Source organism: Loxodonta africana, chromosome 8, assembly GCF_030014295.1.
Source record: "Loxodonta africana isolate mLoxAfr1 chromosome 8, mLoxAfr1.hap2, whole genome shotgun sequence".
In the NCBI taxonomy this organism is placed as follows: Eukaryota; Metazoa; Chordata; class Mammalia; order Proboscidea; family Elephantidae; genus Loxodonta; species Loxodonta africana.
The window spans coordinates 64,325,451-64,345,262 of NC_087349.1; the positions used below are offsets into that span (position 1 = coordinate 64,325,451).

Here is a 19,812-nt window from a genome sequence, read left to right on the forward strand (position 1 = left end):
GTTTCAACATCTATTCTTACCTAAATTACAAAAAAAAAAATAATAATAATAAAACTTTAAAAAGTAACATTCCTATTATTGGGGGCAACATTTATTCACCATGTCTCATATTTCCAGGAGTGGAGAATACTGTGAATTTGGAAAATGACTTAGTGCAGAAATGGGAGAGAGGGATCCAGAAGTGATAGTTACCAAGGAGGAAGCCAGATCATGTGAGACTTTGCATACTATAAAAAATAGTTTCGGTTTTATCCTGAAGCATTAGAGACCTTTATAGAAAATGATTTATATTTAAATTTTTATTTTAGAGAGATCACACTTGTTGGAGAATAAGGGAAGAACTGAATGGAGAGAGGGCTGAGTGGAGGGAGGCACTGGAATTTTAGAGTAACAGTAGCAGCCATATTCCCTGCCAGAAGAACATGAACCAATCCAGAGATAAGTTGGCTAGAATAACACTTCTAGATTCACGTTCTACCTCTTTCTCCTCCCCATTGGAGAAGGAATTAATTATCTTATCAGAAGGAACCCGCACACGGACTCACACCCTTCTCATGTTTCTGGTGGGGGCGGCGAGGTGGGGGTTGCCTACTTGCAGAAAAGAGACATTTGGGTTTGGTCCACTCTTTCAATCATGTAATGAGCTTCACAGGGAAGACTCTGTCTAACCTCCTCCCATGTCTCCCAACAGGGGAGGCCTGACGTTTTAGGGGTAAGTTCAATGCAGGGCTAAGACATATTCTTCAATTAGCTTTATCATTAATAAAGCTGACATTTGATATCCACCTCTCTGATACTTATCTCTGGATTGGTTCATGTTCTTGCTACTACTGGGCCCTCTAAAATCCCAATGCCTCCCTCTACTCAGCTCTCTTTCCATTCAGTTCTTCCCTCATTCTCCAACAAGTGTGATCTCTCTAAAATAAAAATTAAAATATAAATCATTTTCTGCAAAGGTCTTTAATGCTTTAGGATAAAAGCCAAACTATTTTTCATGGTATACAAAGCCTTGAATGATCTGGTTTTTGCCTCCCTAGTAACTATCATTTCTGGATCCCTCTCTCCCATTTCTACACTAAGTTGTATTTCAAATCCACAGTGCTCTCTCCTCTGTAAAGGCTTTTGCCCAAGCTGTTCCCTCTGCCTGGAATTCATTTCCTTTCTCCTGTTTTTAGCAGGATAATTTGTACCCATATTCTAAGACTGAGATCAGGTTTCACCCCCTCTATGAACCTGTCTCAGACTTGGACCTGAGGTGGGTAAGGAACCTCCTCTTTGAATACCTCAATTGTGATACTTACAATGTTTTCTTAAATTATCTGACTAGTTGCTGGATCCATTCTAGATTATGAGCACAGGTTGCGTTTTTAAAATCACTGTGTCCCAGGGACGAATACAATACTACCCCATAATAAATACTTAAAATAAGAAGGAAAAAAATTTTGCATAAAAATGAGAGCAGATATTAGACATATGGCCGCATTTGTTTATTTATTAATATACTTATAAAGGAGGCCTGGTGGCGCAACATTTAAAAGTTTCGCTGCTAATCAAAAGATCAGTTGTTTGAATCCACCGGATGCTCCTTGGAAACCCTATGGGGCAGTTCTACTGTGCCCTATAGGGTCACTATGAGTAAGAACCAACTTGACAGCAGTGAGTTTGGTTTTAGTTTTTTGGTATACTTATAAAAACGGACTAACTTGGGTTTCCAATTTTTTATTTTATTAAAGGCAGTTTTAAAAATTTCTATCTCCATAACTGCATAAAACAAAGGGTATTTGCCCAAAAAGAAAAACACAGACACAATTTAAGAATAAAGGGTAGTCCCATAAATCACCAGGGATGGTGACAGTTCAGCAGAGCACTAGATTCCCTGGGATCACAAACTTACATCAAACCAATATTTGGCAGCCAGTTTTTAACCTACATTCTATTCCTCAAATATAACCTCTCGATATGGGGCAAAAAGGAGACAACTAATTAGAGGTGGTACTTTATGAGATGGCCTAGAGCATAAACTAGGATTCCCTGTCTCTGAGTGAGGGTAGATCCACATGCTTTGGTAACGAGAGGAAATAGTGGTAGGTTTAACAATCTCTTATGAAAAGTGAGTATATTCTTTAATCCTCACACCCCATCATTCCCTTCATAGCCACCATTTACACCACATCACTCAGCCATGGTTGGCAGCTATGACATGCCTAGAATGAAATATGAACCTGCTCCTCTTTCCACCAGCTTTATCCCAGGCTAAATACATACACGAGTCCTTAGCTTCTGGCTCTCTGTCAGGAGCAAAAACAGCATCAAGACCACGCTCAGAGAGGGCACAGTTGCCCTGGGGTTATGGGTCTGGCAAGTGAAAACAGGTCTTTTCGGGAGGCTCAGCCTTCCTTTACAGGAGCTTACTCACTTTGAAGTAAATCTTTATAATTGTTTTCTGTTTGATTTAGGAGAAGTTTGAAAGCTGTCAGCAAGTTCCGCAGAGATGAAGAAATGCTCATCAAGAAGGATAAGGAGCTAGGATATTGTAGAGTGGGTTCCTGATGGGGAATTTAATGGTGCTTTGGGCTGTGGCAGGGTGGTAGGCTTATTCCAAGGGTCTACTTCTGAGAGCTACTCTGAGTCGTCTGCTGTCTCTTTGACTACAGATATCAAATATGGAACAATCTGCAGTTATTAGTTGTTGTGATGAGTAACAGGAAATAATTTCATAGGGTTTAAAACAATACTTAGTATTAATTATAACATACATATTGGGCACTTAATACTTCTGCAGTATATGAAAACTATATAAATACATATACATATATATATTCGTGGTAAAAATATGTCTAACAAAATATTTACCCATTCAACAATTTTTACATGTATAATTCAGCAGCACTGATTACATTCACTATGTTGTGTAACCATTACTAGTATCCTTTCCAAATGATTATGAATATATTTTTAAAATAAAATTTTAGAAAAGCAATGTCTGCAATTTCTTTGCCATCTCTGACCATACCTCTTTCTATCTTTAATATTTCATTTTTCAAAGGATTTGCAGCCTGTGATATTTTCAAAAGAAAGTACTGAGGCAAGGAGATTTCAAAAACTGTGATACACACCATCAAAAAGGAAGGAAGGCACCAGAGATGAGTGAAGCAAGGGATTAGTTTCTAAATTTAAGGCAACAGGGTTAAAAAATTGTTTTGTTACCATGACATTATAAACCAACTAAAAAGGTATGCAAAATCATTCCCAAGGACGAGATTTTCTACTCAAGCAGAATCTTACTTCATTAGTGCTTGTAGAGGGATGTTGAAGTAACAGAGTTGGCAATGGGTACAATTTATAGAAATGCTATTTTAAAAGACTTCTCATATGAATACTTCACAAAGGCTAAGGCTTAACATTAAATTAAAACTCGTGGAAAGCATTTCAAGTTGGGAAAGGGTCTGAAACAACATGAGCCAAAGAAATGCCACTGGACTGACTCCCTCAAATATCTGACAGCATGTGCCGCCTTTAGCAGGTGCTGGGGGTCAGTCAGTTAATGACTGAATTCTCTAACAAGTACTTGTAGAACAAAAATTCTGTTCTTAATTTAGAGTCACTTGCTCAGACTCAGCCCTAGGGTTAAAGAATCAGAGTCTCTAGGGGAGTCAGGGGCCAGAAACCTATATATATTTTTAATAAAGCTCTACTGACAATTTTTAGCTAGATAGGGTTGGGAAGTGCTGCTTTAGGTCAGAGTTTGGTTTACAGTCCAGTGGCTTAGTGGTTAAAAGCTATGGCTGCTAACTAAAAGGTCGACAGTTTGAATCTACTAGGTCCTCCTTGGAAAAGATATGGGGCAGTTCTACTCTGTCCTATGGGATTGCTATGAGTATGAATCAACTTGATGGCAATGGGTTTGGTTTATTTAGTTCAATTTAGTTTTAGTCCAGGTTCTCAATGTATCTTTGTGCATGGGGCCTGCATTTCTGACTGGAGAACAGGTGAGCCCAGAAGACAGTAGAGCCATAGAAAACCCTATCCATTTCTGGTCTTCATGCTGCGTCCCCCAACATCTTCTGGTCATTGTTTTAACAATCACCGTGGAACACGTTACCTCAGGAAAACTGTTGAAAAGGCTCCATATTTGGAGAATGTTTTCAGGAGAGATATCTTTATTCACGAGGTTGCCATGGGTCTGCTTTAATTACTCAGGGGGAAAGAAAAATACGTAATAATTTTGAAGTGAAAACATAAGCTGAGTCCCTGGATAATGCAAATGGTTAACATGCTCAGCTGCTAACCAAAAGGTTGGAGATTCAAGTCCACCCAGAGATGACTCGGAAGAAAGGCCCGGTGATCTACTTCAAAAAAATCGGCCCTTGAAAACCCTATGGAGCACGGTTCTACTTTGATACTCGTGGGGTTTCCCTGAGTTAGAATCAGCTCAACAGCAATGGGTTTTGGTTGGTTAGAATTACGTGTTCATATAGAAAGCTGATGAGTTGACAGACAAGAGGTAAAGCAACTATTTTCCCCAAAGCATTTCTGTGTGTGCTTGACTGACTCCAAAATCCACTGCTATATAATGTAGAAGATATAATTTAATTCTGAAATTTTTAATTTGGACTTTACAAGTCACTGCTTTTTCGATACTCCCCCCCCCCCCCCCAATCTGCCTATTCTCTCAGATTTCATCTATATCTATCTGGAATCTTTTCCTTTATTTCCAACCTCGTTCCCATTTAAAGCTACTCTTAAGTTGAATTCTTATCAGATATCACCTGCATAAAAGTATACCAGGAATATGGATGAAGGAGGAAATGGAAAGGGGCTAAGCCACACACGATGTGATTTATTCCACAGCCTGTACTTTTATAAGATCGGTTAAAAAAAAAAAAGTACATCTGCCTCAACCTACAGATTAGAAATCAAAGTTTGACTTGACATTGACTCTTCCACCCTCTCAATCTACCCAGGTAGGAGTGTTTCTAGACCTCTGTTGTTGTTAGCTGCAAACGAGTTGGCCCCTGACTTATGGTAACCCCGTACACAATGGGATTGGACCATTGTGATCCATAGGGTCTTCACTGGCTGATTTTTCAGAAGTAGATCATCAGACCTTTCTTCCTAGTCTTAGTCCAGAAGGTCTGCTGAAGCCCGTTCAGCATCCTAGCAGCACGCAAGGAAACTGGCGGATGGTAGCGCACTTGAGGTGCCCTGGCCAGGAAACAAGCCCCACTCTCCCCCATGGAAGGCGAGAATTCCACCACGGAACCACCACTGCCCTCTCTAAGCCTCTACTGGGTACAAGTCATGCTCTGTACTTACATAGCTTTAGAACTGACAAATTTCTTTCAAATACATTGTCTTGATAATTATGACAACCCTGTGAGAATATAATCTCCACTGAAGCACGTGGAGAAGTCGAGGTACAGAGGGGGGAAGTGATCTGCCCGATGTCACCCAGCCCGTGAGTGACAGGGCCAGGCTTTAGGCTCTCGTCTCACAGGAGTGGGCTTCAAATCCACCCCAGCCCTCAGTCCTGACACATGCTGGAAAGAATGTTAAAGGCAAAGAAATAGTTTCCTAGAATAAAGTTACAGCAGTTCGCATGTCATTCTGTGGCTGATAACTCAGGGATCAATTTCCTTTGAAAGTCAGGGCCCTATGTAATCAGTTTCTCTAGAGAAGGTAAAAAGACTTAGTGTAATTTATGATGCTGGTCCTGATCTACAATTAAATACCCAGAACCTGGAGAATGAGATATAAAGAACCGTTAGCTTAACCTTGTTGTCAATATAGAAAATTGCCAGTATACTCATATCCTTAAATCTTATTAAAAAGAAAAATGCAATAGGCCATCTTCCATCTATAAGTTTGATAAGATCACCATATTTTAAAATCCATATTTAAGGCATGAAGATAAAGGTCTGCTTACCCCTCCTTCATGTCATTAATGGGAAGCGGAACCCTGCCGCCCCTGTCTAGAGCCGACGTGATGTTTATGGCATTGAGACGCTCCGGCTGCCACACATTTTTCACTGCTCCAAGAAAGTCTCCAAGTACCTCGCTGGCCAACATTTCTTCTACATTCATATTTTTAATGAAGAATTCTGCTTGATACGGTAACGGGAAATCTAATTTTGATGAAAAAGGATATGCGTATCTTGAACAAAGTAGTTTTTTAAGCGAGAAGCAGAAAGACAATTTGAGATTTGTTGTGTTCTGTCATAAACCTGGCTTTGAGGAACACCATTAATGCTGACTTTAAAGGGTTTCTCTACAATGGAGAGACCTATGTAGAAACATTACATACATTAAACACAGAGCTTTCTCTACGATATAATCAAATTTAAAGTACAAGCAGTTCAAGTTACAATTACAGGATTTGGCCCAAAAAAGAAAAAAGCCAAATCTACCTCAAACAGTTTTGGATTAACTTGCCAGTTTCCCACCTACCTCCTCACCCTTTCAATTTACGCAGCTGGAAGGAGGATTTCAAGAACTCTGCATGGTAGAAATAATAATTTGCAGTGCTTTAGAATGGCCAAATCTTTTTCAAGTATATTATCTCATTTAATTATTGCAACTACTCTAGTAGTCTTGTCTCCATGTGAAGAGGAGAGGAAGTTGAAGCATGGAAATATCCTTTCCAAAGGGAGAAGACATTACAAAATATCTGTACTTACATTTGGGTTGTTTACGTATGATTTGAAATATCCTATTTTTAATTTGAATATTACTGATCTTTCTGGAGCATACTAAAACATTACTTTTTCTAAAATAAATATTGACTACATTTTCAAAAACAATTCTAAAACCATGGCAATTCCACTCTTTGGATGACCATAATAATTAAATATTTTAGAAATATATATTTTTAAAATTTTTATGAAGTTAAATATCTCATATTGCTAAAATTTCACTTGGCTTTTTTCTCTCCCCAATGTCTCATCAAAATTTCCCTCTAAGCATTTCAAAATTAATGTTTTAAACCAATGCATACTCAAATTCAGAGTCTCATCATAAGAAACACTAAATAAATATAAAAATATTTCAGTTTCTCAAATGTTATTCTTGAATTGGGGATCCTCATTTCTTATGTTCTAATTGTTCTATTAAGATAAAGATAGCTTTCTTTTTATAGTACTGTAATATTTTAAAATCCTTAACATTCAAAAATATTTATTTATTTTTTTTTTAATCCTCTGCTAGTTTTTTTTTTTTTTTTGTATATTTACTATGAGGCTTGCTAACGCATTTAGGTGAATTATCCCATATAATCTTCACAAGCAGAGGGTGAGTAGATACTAGTATTTTCTTCCATACATCCAGATGGGGAAGCTAAGCTTTAGTGAGGTCCAGAAACTTATCATAATTCGAACTTACTTCATATGATTTTTACCTAAGCTAAATTCTGATGACCTCATTTCTCATGAAGCTTCTTTAATATTCAAGGACAGTCAAAGCCAAAGGTAAAGTTAGGGAAGAAACTTTGGCTTCAGAGTTTTCAACCAAGAGTTTTCTAGAGTGCAGTCTTTTCTTTCTATAGATTTTGTTTTTTCAGGCCCTAATCACAGAAGAGTCTTTAATCTCTCCTATACCGTCATTTATCCTGCTCATGATTTTGTCAGATTTGCATGATGTATAGCCTGTCTGCAATCTTCTAAAATATGACATATTTATTGTTTTATGCAGATAAATTTCCTGTTTCTTACAGATAAATACATTTCCTGTTTTAGTAAATAGTAACTTAATCACACTACATTTTTTTCCCACACTTGGAAATAGTAATGCAGAAATGTGTTACGAAGAACTGCTTCCTGACAATAAATAAGATCATCTTTATAAATAATACCAAATATAGTTTTTGAGTATACCAGAAGTCTATCATCTATTCAGTACGTTCACAACCAGTTTTCTAAAAAAGCTTGCAAAACTTTTTCTTGTTATCAGTGCTCCTTTTTGGAGGACGGTTATTTGCCTTTTTCTGATCCAATGTGACCCCGCTCCATGGCTCCCTTACGACCTGCTGCAAACCCTCTCCTGAGCCAGGGCCCTCAGAGGCTCTGGGCCACGCAGCTGCCTGCTCTCGACTCAGCCAAGTGCTGCTGCCAGACTGCCCGGAGATGAGTCACAACAGCTTTCTAACTTTGGGGAAATCCCATGCCTGCTATATTTGGACATCACAGAGGCCAAGAGAACAGTAAGCCAACAGATCGGTGGCAGGCCTCTGAGGCACTGAAACCCAATTTAGAGAATCACCTTATATACTCTCCTCAGCTCCACGGTGTGATTCTACATGATTAATGTCCTCTTAGGTTTCTTGGAGCACGAGACAGCTGGGCAGGGAGTGTGTCTGAGCATGCTTGTGCTGATATTCACCTTTTGTTGTTTCTTTTCCTAAATCTTACCTGACAGGAAATGAGTGTAGGTCTATCTCAAAGAGATAAGTCCCACTGTTCATTTTCCCACATACGTTGTGTCTAAACCACAAGGACAAAGGTATGTCATTTAGTTCAATGGTTTTTAAATAGTTTCAGGCCACTGAACCCTATGTTAAATGCAGTAGAACAACTCTGAGTGAAGTAAAGGTAGAGGCCCCAGACCTACCTTCTTCTCCTCCCTCACCATCACAGCATCAAAAATCCCTGGTTTGGATTCAAACCACCAACCTTTCAGTTAGCAGCCAAGTGCTTAACCACTGTGCCACCAAGAGCCTTTGATTTAGATCAGCAGCCCCTAAAGCTAACTTTCAACCTAAAGTTGACTAGCTGTCTCCCATTAATACCTGCCTGATCATGGGACTCCATATTTGAACAATGGCACCTAGATCCAGGACTAAGACTAGATTTGAAAAGAAGTTCTTGCTGTAGACCAGGCTGCCTTCCAGTCAGTAGGAACTCCAATACCTGTCAGAAGATTTTGAGTCCCTCTAAGGGTGTAATGGCGAGGTTAGGTAGCCCAAGCCCAATGTAATATAACTATAAAACTATATTGATGAATTCCCAAGGAGGAAGAGAACTCTGAAATTGTTCTGTTCATGAAGGATATTCCAATTCTACAGAGGCAGTTTAGACTGGATGCAAGCATTCAATTATATCTGAGGTCAAGAACAAAGTCTCCCTGATCCAAACATAAATTCCTACCAAAAGCCCTTGTGGGGGCTGGAGGGTGGACAGAGAGTCCTCTGTCCATGCCCGCAGAGCTGGCATTTGGGCTTGCTTTTCATATATGAAGGTCATTTAAAATTTTAAATCAGCACATCTGTTGTCTGTAGTTGGTACTGCTAAAACACCTGGGGAAAAAAATCACACTTAAGGAAGTTCAAAGTTTTCAAGCAATCTCTCCAAGTATGTACAGTATGATCAGTTTTACAAAAAATGCTTTGTTTCATAAAGTATATAGCAGTTTTTAACCCAACCTTGACTGAATTACCATGAATTCCAAATTAGTAGCTTCTGATAAAATATTTTGTGTTTGTTCAATTGTTTTTAATTGTACCAATAAATATAACCAGAAGTCCCTTACCATCAGGGACAGAAGAATTCTGTATCAGCTCCTCTCCTGTCACCTTTATATATGATACCTGGTATTTATAGAGAGAACTATCCTTTGATTTATAAATGTTAACTACCATGTTTGTAGTGGTATGCATTTTTCCCAGCCAAATACCAAAATAAGGGAAAAATGTTTGGCAATGTAATACCTAGGAGGTTTTGTCTTTAACCTTCAAATTCCTGAGAGAAGAGCTGACAATTTGAGCTTACAATATGTAAATCTAAACTGCTGATGGACTCTAACAAGTACGGATGCATGATTAGCTACTTAGGAAACTGTGGCCCAAATTATAGTTGATTTCTATATACCCGTAACTCTGGATCTTTGGCATACAGTTCAACTACTACCTATAGAAGTTTTTAAAACAAAATAATAAAAATTGGTAATAGTTATTGAATGTGTACTGGCTCTGTGTTAAGCACATTTCAGGCCTTAACTCATATAATCTTTACCAGAGATTTATGAGAAATGCTGTTCTTCGCAGCATTTTACATGAGGAAACCAAGGCTTAAGGAAATATTAAGTGGCCTGTTTGGTTCCCTCTCCTGAGCTCTTATCCACCGTAACATATCATGATATTTTCTAAGGAATGCAATCGTTTTAGGTATGTGGTTCTTTAAAATCCTTAACTCTTTTTACAATTATAAAAGATCGTGAAATAGGTTTTCTGTAGATAAAGAAACAATCATCAATATGCTTTTCCATACCTACCTTCTGCAGACATTGTATTAATGATCAAATTATGCCTTGCAGTCTCGAAGGTGCGCCTATTGTAGGCAGTTATCTATTAGAAAAAGGAAATCATATTCAAGAAGTACAACGTTATTTGAAAACTGAAATTCATTAAAGACAAAATAAAAAGGAATCATTGTTTATTCCATTTGCTTTATTTATTTCCTTACAAAATATTCCTTCTCTGGGCAATGAAAACTCAGAGCTTTTAGCAATATTACAGGAAAATAAACAATTAGTCAGGTGTATTTAACATGCAAAAACAAAAAAATTAAAATCGGAAAGGCCCTTTCGGAATGGCCCTAAGTGTTGGCAGCAGTCCGGAGGCCTCATTAGTAAGTGGGTTAACCATTCTGAATTACTTAGCAGTGGCATTCTAAGATTTCAAAAATAAAACACACAAATCAAACCCAACCAGCTAAGAATGCAGTTTTGCACTTTTAAAAGGATTTCAAGGATTATACTGGAAAATACGCCTTAAACACAAGCACATCTCTATGTTATTTGCATTTAGTAGTGAACTATACACCAACCAGTCCAGTTCATGAGTAGCGTATCAGGTCTCATTTATGAAGGAAGGTAAGCAGTAACTATCACCGTCTATGAAGCCCTTGGCACACACTCAGTAACACAAATCAATCCCTTCGTAGAGTCAAACATTAGTAAACATTTGGAGAGCCAATGAACTTTCTTCAATGTCAACTCAGAAACAGCCACTGCAGATAACAAACAAAGTCAAGGCCAACAGGATATGGCTTCAAAAATCACAGATTAACAGACAGTAAATCATTCCGACACATCTGCAGTACCTCAAAAAGGCAAATGATTGTGTAAAAATCTTAGAATCCCAGTACTAGCCTTCAAGCTGTGAGAGCAGCTCTGGGTGACACTAGGACCAGAAAGTAGGATAAAACTGACTCACACTAAAAAGGAATCTCTTGAGCATTTAAAACCGAGGTCAAGGTTTTTACGGCATCATAAATGTGCTTCAAATGAAATATATTAGACACATAGGAAATAACCGTAGTTAGAACAGTAAAAAAATCAGTTATTTTGGAATAAGCAATTCTTAACCTTTAACCATATTTAAAAGGTACACTTTTTGAAAGGTGTATTATTCCAGAATTTTTTTTTTAATTTCTCTCTACAATCTTTCAGATTTCCGTTGGACTTAATCACTTCCTTGCTGCTATCTGTTGGGAGACGTGATTAATTAGGTTCATACTGAACACAAAAATTAAGACTAGCCAATAAGATAAACTAAGAAGTATTGTCCACGAAAAAGCAAGTGAAAAACATGTTTAAAAAAAAAAAAAATTAGGGGTGATCCTCATGATTTAAAAAGTTCCCCTGCGAAAAATTTTGTCATAGTTTCAATGGGAAAAAAAAGTATCAATTCTCTATTATTTGTTATAATATCTTGAAGCCTCAGCTCAGAAAGGAAGATCACATATTTTCCAAACTAACTGCAATGTTTTTATGGCTAGCCTGGCCAGATAGATCACAAAGTTCATCATTGTAAATTTCACAAATCCTAGTAAGATTTCTTCTTTTAAAATCACAGGCTACTGAAGGGAGTGAAGAACATATTATATCAGCAGGAGGAAATGTATTATCTGAATTTATATTTAATGTTTAATTTTAACAGATATGGTAGAACGCAGTCCTATCAGTTCTAGTGAGATACTGAAATACTGGAATATTCTCAGTCAAATTTCACTTTTTATCATTATGTGAAGACCTTGAGAGCAGATACATGTGTACATTGTGCTATTTTTGATCCCCTTCCCAGAACTTGGTTGATCTATTTTATTTTTGGGGGGAAAAATACAGCATAATTTCACATTTATTTTTATTTTTTTTAAACTGTATTTTAGATGAGGGTTGACAGAGCAAATCAGTTTCTCATTAAACAATACACATATTGTTTTGTGACATTGGCTGCCAGCCCCACAAACATGTCATTCTTGACTTTGGTTCCCCATTACTAGCTTTCCTGTCCCTTCCTGCCTTCTCGTCCTTGCCCCTGGCTGGTGTGCCCATTTAGTCTTGTTTTGTTTTATGGGCCTGTCTCATCTTTGGCTGAAGGGTGAACCTTGGGAGTGCCTTCAGTATTGAGCTAAAAGAGAGTCCAGGGTGCATACTCTCGGGGTTCCTACAGCCTCTGTCAGACCAGTAAGTTTGTTTTTTTTTGTGTGTGTGTGTGTGTGTGTATGTGTGAGTTAGAATTTTGTTCTACATTTTTCTCCAGCTCTGTCTGGGGCCCTCTATTGTGACCTTTGTCAGAGCAGTCAGTGCTGATCTATTTTTGATGCTCAATAAATATTTATTGAATGAATGAATGAATCAGTGGATTTATATGATCAAATATTAGTTTAAGATATGCAAAACTCTTTTGACAACATTAATGATATTTCAAAATACAGTACGTCACTGTCATTGTTAGGTGTTGAGTCAATTCTGACTCATGGTGACCCCATGAAACAGAGTAGAATTGCCCTGTAAGGTTTTCTTGGCTGTAATCTTTATGGGAGTTAGTTGCCAGGTCTTTTCTCCTGAGGAGCTGTTGGGTGCATTCGAACTGTCCACCTTTTGGTTAGCAGCTGAGTGCTTAACTGCTGTGCCACCAGGGTTCCTTAAATATGTTACTATGTATGAATACAAAAAATGACTTATTTACAGATAAGTCACTACTTGCTTATATGAAAGATCTGCTAAACTCATCATTATCTTCTAATTTTCCTCATTATCGCCTCACTATATTATTTGTTAGTATTAAGATATAAGAATATAATGAACCTAAAGTCAACATGCACGTATTTCTCTCCTATTCTACTCCCCTGTCTCTCCCCAACAAGAAGTAACCATGTTTTATCATAAATGCATGTATGATATAAAACAGATTGCTTAGTTTTCTTATTTCTGTTCTTTATAAAAATGGTATCATACTATATGTAGTCTTCTGGGACTTGTTTTTTAATCCAACATTACATTTACATTTATCCATGTTGCTGGGTAAGCTTAAGTTCATTGCTGCTCTATATCTCAATTTACATATTCTCTCTGAGCCACCATTGTTTTATGGGTTTCCAGTGTTTTGCTATAACCACCTCCAAGTGCGCATTTGCGAGTGTTTCTTTGAGGTATAGAGGTAGAAGTAGGACTGCTGGATCATGGGGTATGGTGATACTCAACTGTCTGAGATATTTCAGTACTGTTTTCCAAAGTGGTTGTGCCAATTTCCACACTCACCAGCAATTAATTTTACTAAGGGTAAAATTCTCATCGTGCTCTTGATTTGAATTTTTTTCATTACTGACACGATTCAGCTTTTTACTTAGGTTTATCAGCATTTGTATCCCCCCCTTTAGTAAAATGTCTGTTCATGTCTTTTTCTTTTTGAATTGTAGGATTTCTTTTCATATTTTAGATACTAACAGTCAGCTATATGTATTGAAAGTATCCCTGTTTGTAGCATGTCTTCTTTTTTTTTTAATGGTGTCTTTTGATGAACAGAAGTTCTCAATTTAAAATAGTAAAATTTACCAATCTTTTCTCAAATTAAAAAATTGAGGTCTTATTTAAGAAATCCTTTACCCCAAGATCAGAAGAAATTCTACATTTTCATATAATAGTTTTAAAATTTTGCTTTTCATACTGAAGTCCTTAATCAGTCCAGAATTGACTATTGTGTTTGATGTAAGAATCTAGTCTTACCGTAAGCTTTTCCATATGAATAAACAATTGTCTGAGCACCATTCAATAGACATTCTTTTCCCTAATGATCTGTGGCACCATCTATACATACATATATCATAGTTCCTTATGTAGATGGATTTGTTTCTGTGCTCTCTATTCCATTCATTGATCAATTTGTCTATTTCTGCATCCATACAACTGTATGGTAGTTACTTTAGGTTTATAATAAATCTTGACATCCAGAGGGCGAGAAACCCTTCCCCTTTTATTTTTCTTCTTTAGAACTGTACCCTTCCCCCCTCTTTTTTCCCTTCTTTAGCACTGTCTTGATTATTCTTGGCCCTTTATTCTTCCTTATAAATTTTAGAATCAGCTTGCCAAGTTCCATGAAAAATCATATTGATATTTTGATTAGAACTGTATTAAATATGTTGATCAATTAGGGTGAAAGTGATACATGTCTTCATGACATTGAGTCTTCTTACCCCAGAATAGAATATCTTTTCATTTATATAGGTATTTTTAATATCAATGAAAGTTTTTCCTCATACAGACCTTATATACCTTCTGGTAGATTTATTCCTAGGTACCTTATAATTTTTGTTGCTATTAGAAATGGTATCTTTTCAAAACAAGTATTTTAGCAATACTTGTTATTCATATATAGAAATGTAACTGAATTTTCTATATTGACACTATAGCTAGCCTTCTTAGGATTTTAAGTTAATCTATAGATGCTTTCTATCACTGATTCTTCAATTTCTTCCTTTTAAATCCTTATACATTTAATTTCTTTCTTTCTTTCTTTCTACACCTGCTAGGACTTCCAATATATTCTGTAACAGATGTGGGGGAGGGAGTCATCCTTGTTTTTTTCCTCAATTTGAATGGAATTCCTCCAATGTTCTCCTACTAGGCATGATGTTTGCTCTCATTTTCGGTAAATAACTTCTATTAGGATAAGGAAGTTCACTTCTATTACTAGTTTGCTGAGGGTTTTTTATTGTTATTATTAAGACTAGGTGTTGAATTTTGCTAAACGCTCTCTCTACCTCTATCAAGATGGTTATGCTGCTTTTCTCCTTTAATCTGCTAATTAAATTTGATGAATTATATTTATGTCTTTCTTTTAAAACTTTGCTGAGTATTTTAAAAGTTTATTTTGGCAGTAACTCAAAACCATTTTCTTTCTTAAGCTACACATCTACATTGCCTTTCGAAAGCAGATTTATTTCTAGAAATCATTGCAAAACCAAGTTAATACAAACTTCAATTCAAATGGAGAAAAGACTTCTCTTAGCCAAAATGGGAGCTCATATGCATAGTCCATCACGGATTAAAACTTTGGAGAAAAACTCAAGGCATGAATCCTCTACTGGTTTGTATCAGGTAGAAAGCACGCCACCCAACACCTATACAAGCCCCCGGCAATCCGACTGTCACTTTCCACACTGCCACCTAGTTGCTACCAGTAAATGCCTGCGGAACTGAATAGTTAAATTAGAATCCAAAATCCTTGAGGCATCAGGGCCTAAAACATGTGTATTTAGGACTCCTGTGCTGTAATTGCCATTATAATTCTGACTTTGTTGGGAATAATAAACAGTGAAACACTTTCAGTTATATATCCACTCATTCTTTTAAAGTATTAATTCCTAGGGATCACTATTTTTTTTTTTTTTTTAAGTTTCTAATATCACCCGAACATGTTAGGTACTGGAAAAAACTGATGAATTATAATACCACCATCACTGCTAGAATAAAAGCTACACACACATTAGCATGGCTTACAGAGGCCTCAAAGATGTGCCCCTACTAGCATCAACACGTCAGTTCCTAACCTTTGGCCACTGGGGCACATCCTGCCCTCTACTGATACCTGTAGTTCGCTAAGCACCATGTGGTTTTCTAATACCTCTGCTGTTTCCTCTGCCCAAGAGAGCCTTCCTTCTACTTTGTGAAGTACTTATCTTCTCACAACTCTGCATCAAGCAGCACCTTTTTTATTATAGCAGTTGTTATTACAGTGTTGGCTAAATACAGGTTTCCATCCCAGTACTCCAACATCTGGACTGTAAACACATAAGGTTCATCTTTCTACCAGCTGCACCTAGTGCAACGCTTGGCACATGGTAGGACCCTATAAGATGTCTGAAGAATAATTATATTTCAATTGAATGTGAAATTTCAAATTAAAATATGGAGCCAATACGTGTTTTGTTTGTATTATTTTCTTAAATATAATTCATATTACAGTAATTCTTCTATTTCTTTAAAATGTCTTTGAATGTTTTTTCACTAATTGAGAATGACTTTTTACATAAAAGCTAAAACAAAACTTTGTAGATGGATAGATAGGAACGGTACATTTCCAAATATTATCTAGTGTGTTTCACACATAATATACTAAAAACCATTATTGTGTAAATTTAATTATAACACTTGAAACTTAAATTACAAAAAAAAACAAAAGTATAAATTTGGCTCTTTCAATGTATTTACCTCAATGACTGTTGGTTTCCCCACACTTTCAGCTGTTGGAGACCCATATAGCACTCCATCACTATAAGGAGTCCTTTGGATATATCGAAGCCATCCAGGTCGGTCTGGGTAACCCATTAAATTTGTGTTAAATGTTATGGGGTCATTACTAATCTCACCTAGATAAGAAACACAATTAAGAAGACATAAGACAGTTATTTTCACAATTTTTTCTTTGATAGTTTCAATTAAAATGTTTGTCTCTAAAATTTTATGTACCTGTTTCTTACATTTGTAGCAAAAAAAAAAAAAAAAATCCATTTGGGAATTTAGATTACAGTCTCATATAAAGAAAAAAATCCATTTGGTTGTTTAATTTGTCTAGAAATCTGATGCAACAAAGAAAGCAGATGCATACAATTTACCAGGAATTTTTTTCTTGATTAATTTGTCATGGGGGAGTTCTGCCAGAGAGACAACTATCTTTCAGGAAAATCACCTCACCATATTGATGTATTCACATCCTTAAGGAGCCTAAATACTATCACATTAACCTTAAAGGGTATCATAAAATTATAAAACTAGCATCGAAACAAAAATAATGTGATTTTAAAACATTGGAGGATGGGATGAAAAAGATGTTACAAATCTAAAACAACTGTATTAATGACAGCATATTAATAGACAATAGTAATATCATATATTAGCATATACACGGCCCTGTGCTAAGTGTTTTACAGGCACTATTTCACCTGATTTTCGCAATGTGCCTATGAAGATGGCTATACTATTAGCCCTGATTTTATTGATGGAATATGTAACTTGGAGAAATTAAGTAACTTTTCCACAGTCATATTAAATGGTGAAACTAGAAGTTAACCCAGAGCTTACTCCTGAAACTAGGCTCTTAACTATATTATTCCTTCTCAGATGTTGGTGTTGCTGCTCAAGAAGTTTAACCAAAGTACTATTGCAAACCTGGAATGCCTCATAAGAAAACGTTTTTTAATAACTGATGAAAAGACTACCTTTTTCTTGACTGCTATTGAGAACACAGTTAACTGTATTTTATAAGTGTTTTCAGGTATGCAATTCATCATATAATCCACAAAAAGAATATTTATATCCTGAGGTTCACTCTTCACTCAAAGATTAGACATGGGCACACCAGCCCAGGAGCAAGGACGAGAAGGCAGGAGGGGACAGAAAAAGTGGTAATGGGGAATCCAAGGTCGAGAAGGGGAGAGCGTTGACACGTTGTGGGGCTGGCAACCAATGTCACAAAACAATATGTGTGTTAACTGTTTAATGAGAAACTAATTTGCTCTTTAAACCTTCATCTAAAGTACAGTAAAAAAAATTGGTAAAAACAAACAATAATACATGTAGCTTAACCATGTATATCAGGCTAAATGGGCACACAAGTCCAGGAGCAAGGAAAAGAAAGCAGAAGGGGACAGTAAAGCTGGACAAAAAAAATGGGGAGCCCAAAGTCGAGAAGGGGAGAGTGTCGGCATGTCGCAGGGTTGGTAATCAATGTCACAAAGCTGTACGTGCATTAATTGTTTAATGAGAAACTAATTTGCTCTGTAAACCTTCATCTAAAGCACAATTAAAAAAATACATATTAAGAAACAAAATTTCTTTCTGGAAGAATTTATCAGCTGTATTAGAATGCATGTAATCTCATGAAAAGTTATTTCAAAACATTTAAAACTTCATCAGCTATGTTAAATTGGGTAGTTTTTACTCAAATTTTTGTGTATGTATATATAAATTCTTTTCATAAAAAACTATATTTTAATTCTTTTTTTAATTGCTAAAAATGTGCTTGTACAAGATATAATTTTGATAAAATTTATTTTTATTTGTTACTTATGTAAGAGTTATAACTTAATATGTTTTCTCTTGCTATTCTTTATCTTCATTAATTCGATCATATGTTTTTACAGGAGCCCTGGTGGCACCGTGGTTAAGTGCTCGGCTGCTGGCCAGGTCAGTGGTTCAAAGCCACCAGCCACTCCATAGTGGAAAGATGTGGCAGTCTGCTGGCATAAAGATTTACAGCCTTGGAAGAACTAGGGGCTTCTGTCCTACGGGGTCACCATGAGTCGGAATCGACTCAATGGCAGCAGGGTTTTTTTGGTGACAGTTCAGCATAAGGTATTTAAATCAATGGTGAACTAAATAAGACTTCATAATTGGCATTACTTTCCAAGAAAAAGTTTATCTCCATTATACTATTAGGAAGTTATATTATCTCATATTTTAAAAGCCTTTTTGAGAACTCTTTCTGAATATATTTAATTCTCTTCTATAACATATGTATACTTTTCCAAAAATCAATGTACTCTGTAAGAATCTGAGTCTTGCTATGGAAAATCATAATTGCACAGCTCTAATTATTACTATGTGAATACAGGTAGATCATTTGCCAGATGCATAAAACTCAAGACTGAGAATCCAGAAATATGCTTTCTTTAAAATTCAAAAGTGAATTACATCCTTCTGTAATTAAATTCCTAACCTTAAAATATCCTGCAACAACCAATTTATCACTTATCTCGACCATTTCTAATAATGTTAAACATATTTGATCACATATCATCTAGATTACTTACACTGAACAAAAAGAAAAATGAAGTAAATTAACCACTCTCCCCCTGCAAAAAAAAAAAAAAAACATACCAGGTTTCGGGTAAGGTGGAAATTCCCCCTTAAAATATTCTCTTTCCAAAACGTGAACAAAGAGGACTCCAGCAGATGGATATACATTCCGATCAGAGTGCACCTTGGAGAAAATAGTGTACACTGAAAACAAAGAGGAAAGATAAGAGAGAGAAAGACAACTATAATGAGATCAAAAAAAAAAAAAAAATGAGATACGCTCATGAGAATGCAGCTTACACTGTAATACACCGTTCACGCCGCAGAAATTTCTGGGAAAACAGAAGCAACAAGCGAGGTAACTGTTAATAACAGTTTATTTTAAAGAGAAGTGATTTTAGGACAAAACATGGAACAACTCTCTCAACCTGGTGTGCTCTGAGCCTAATGTCATGCAGACAAAATTAGGTACGTTTAATATTTTAAGTTGTTATTAAATAATGAAGACATACGTAATATCTTTTTGGTAATTTCTTTCTACTTGAAATTATTGCCCAAAACATACATCATGATAATTGACCAACTATATAATTGCTGTAGTTGCTTTTCTTTTACCTTTTTTTTTTTAAAGGACACAGCGTAATTTTTTAAATGGTAAGAATCTACTTTGTATTACTTGTTATCTAGATAAAGCACATCAGACTGTATAATACCATAAAAATATGTAAGGTGACTTTCACATAT

At 36.3% G+C, this 19,812-nt stretch overlaps 1 protein-coding gene across 2 annotated transcripts in view; it reads right to left on the bottom strand.

The window, feature by feature from the left end:
* Window positions 1-19,812, bottom strand: part of SGCE (sarcoglycan epsilon) — an 80,781-nt gene that overhangs the window by 32,012 nt on the left and 28,957 nt on the right. For both annotated transcript variants that reach the window (XM_064289990.1, XM_064289989.1), the window contains 4 exons: window positions 19,150-19,272; window positions 16,483-16,640; window positions 10,261-10,333; window positions 5,927-6,125 (listed from right to left, as the gene is read on the bottom strand). In XM_064289990.1, coding sequence (XP_064146060.1) covers window positions 5,927-6,125; window positions 10,261-10,333; window positions 16,483-16,640; window positions 19,150-19,272 — 553 coding nt within the window. The remainder of the gene's footprint in view (window positions 1-5,926; window positions 6,126-10,260; window positions 10,334-16,482; window positions 16,641-19,149; window positions 19,273-19,812) is intronic.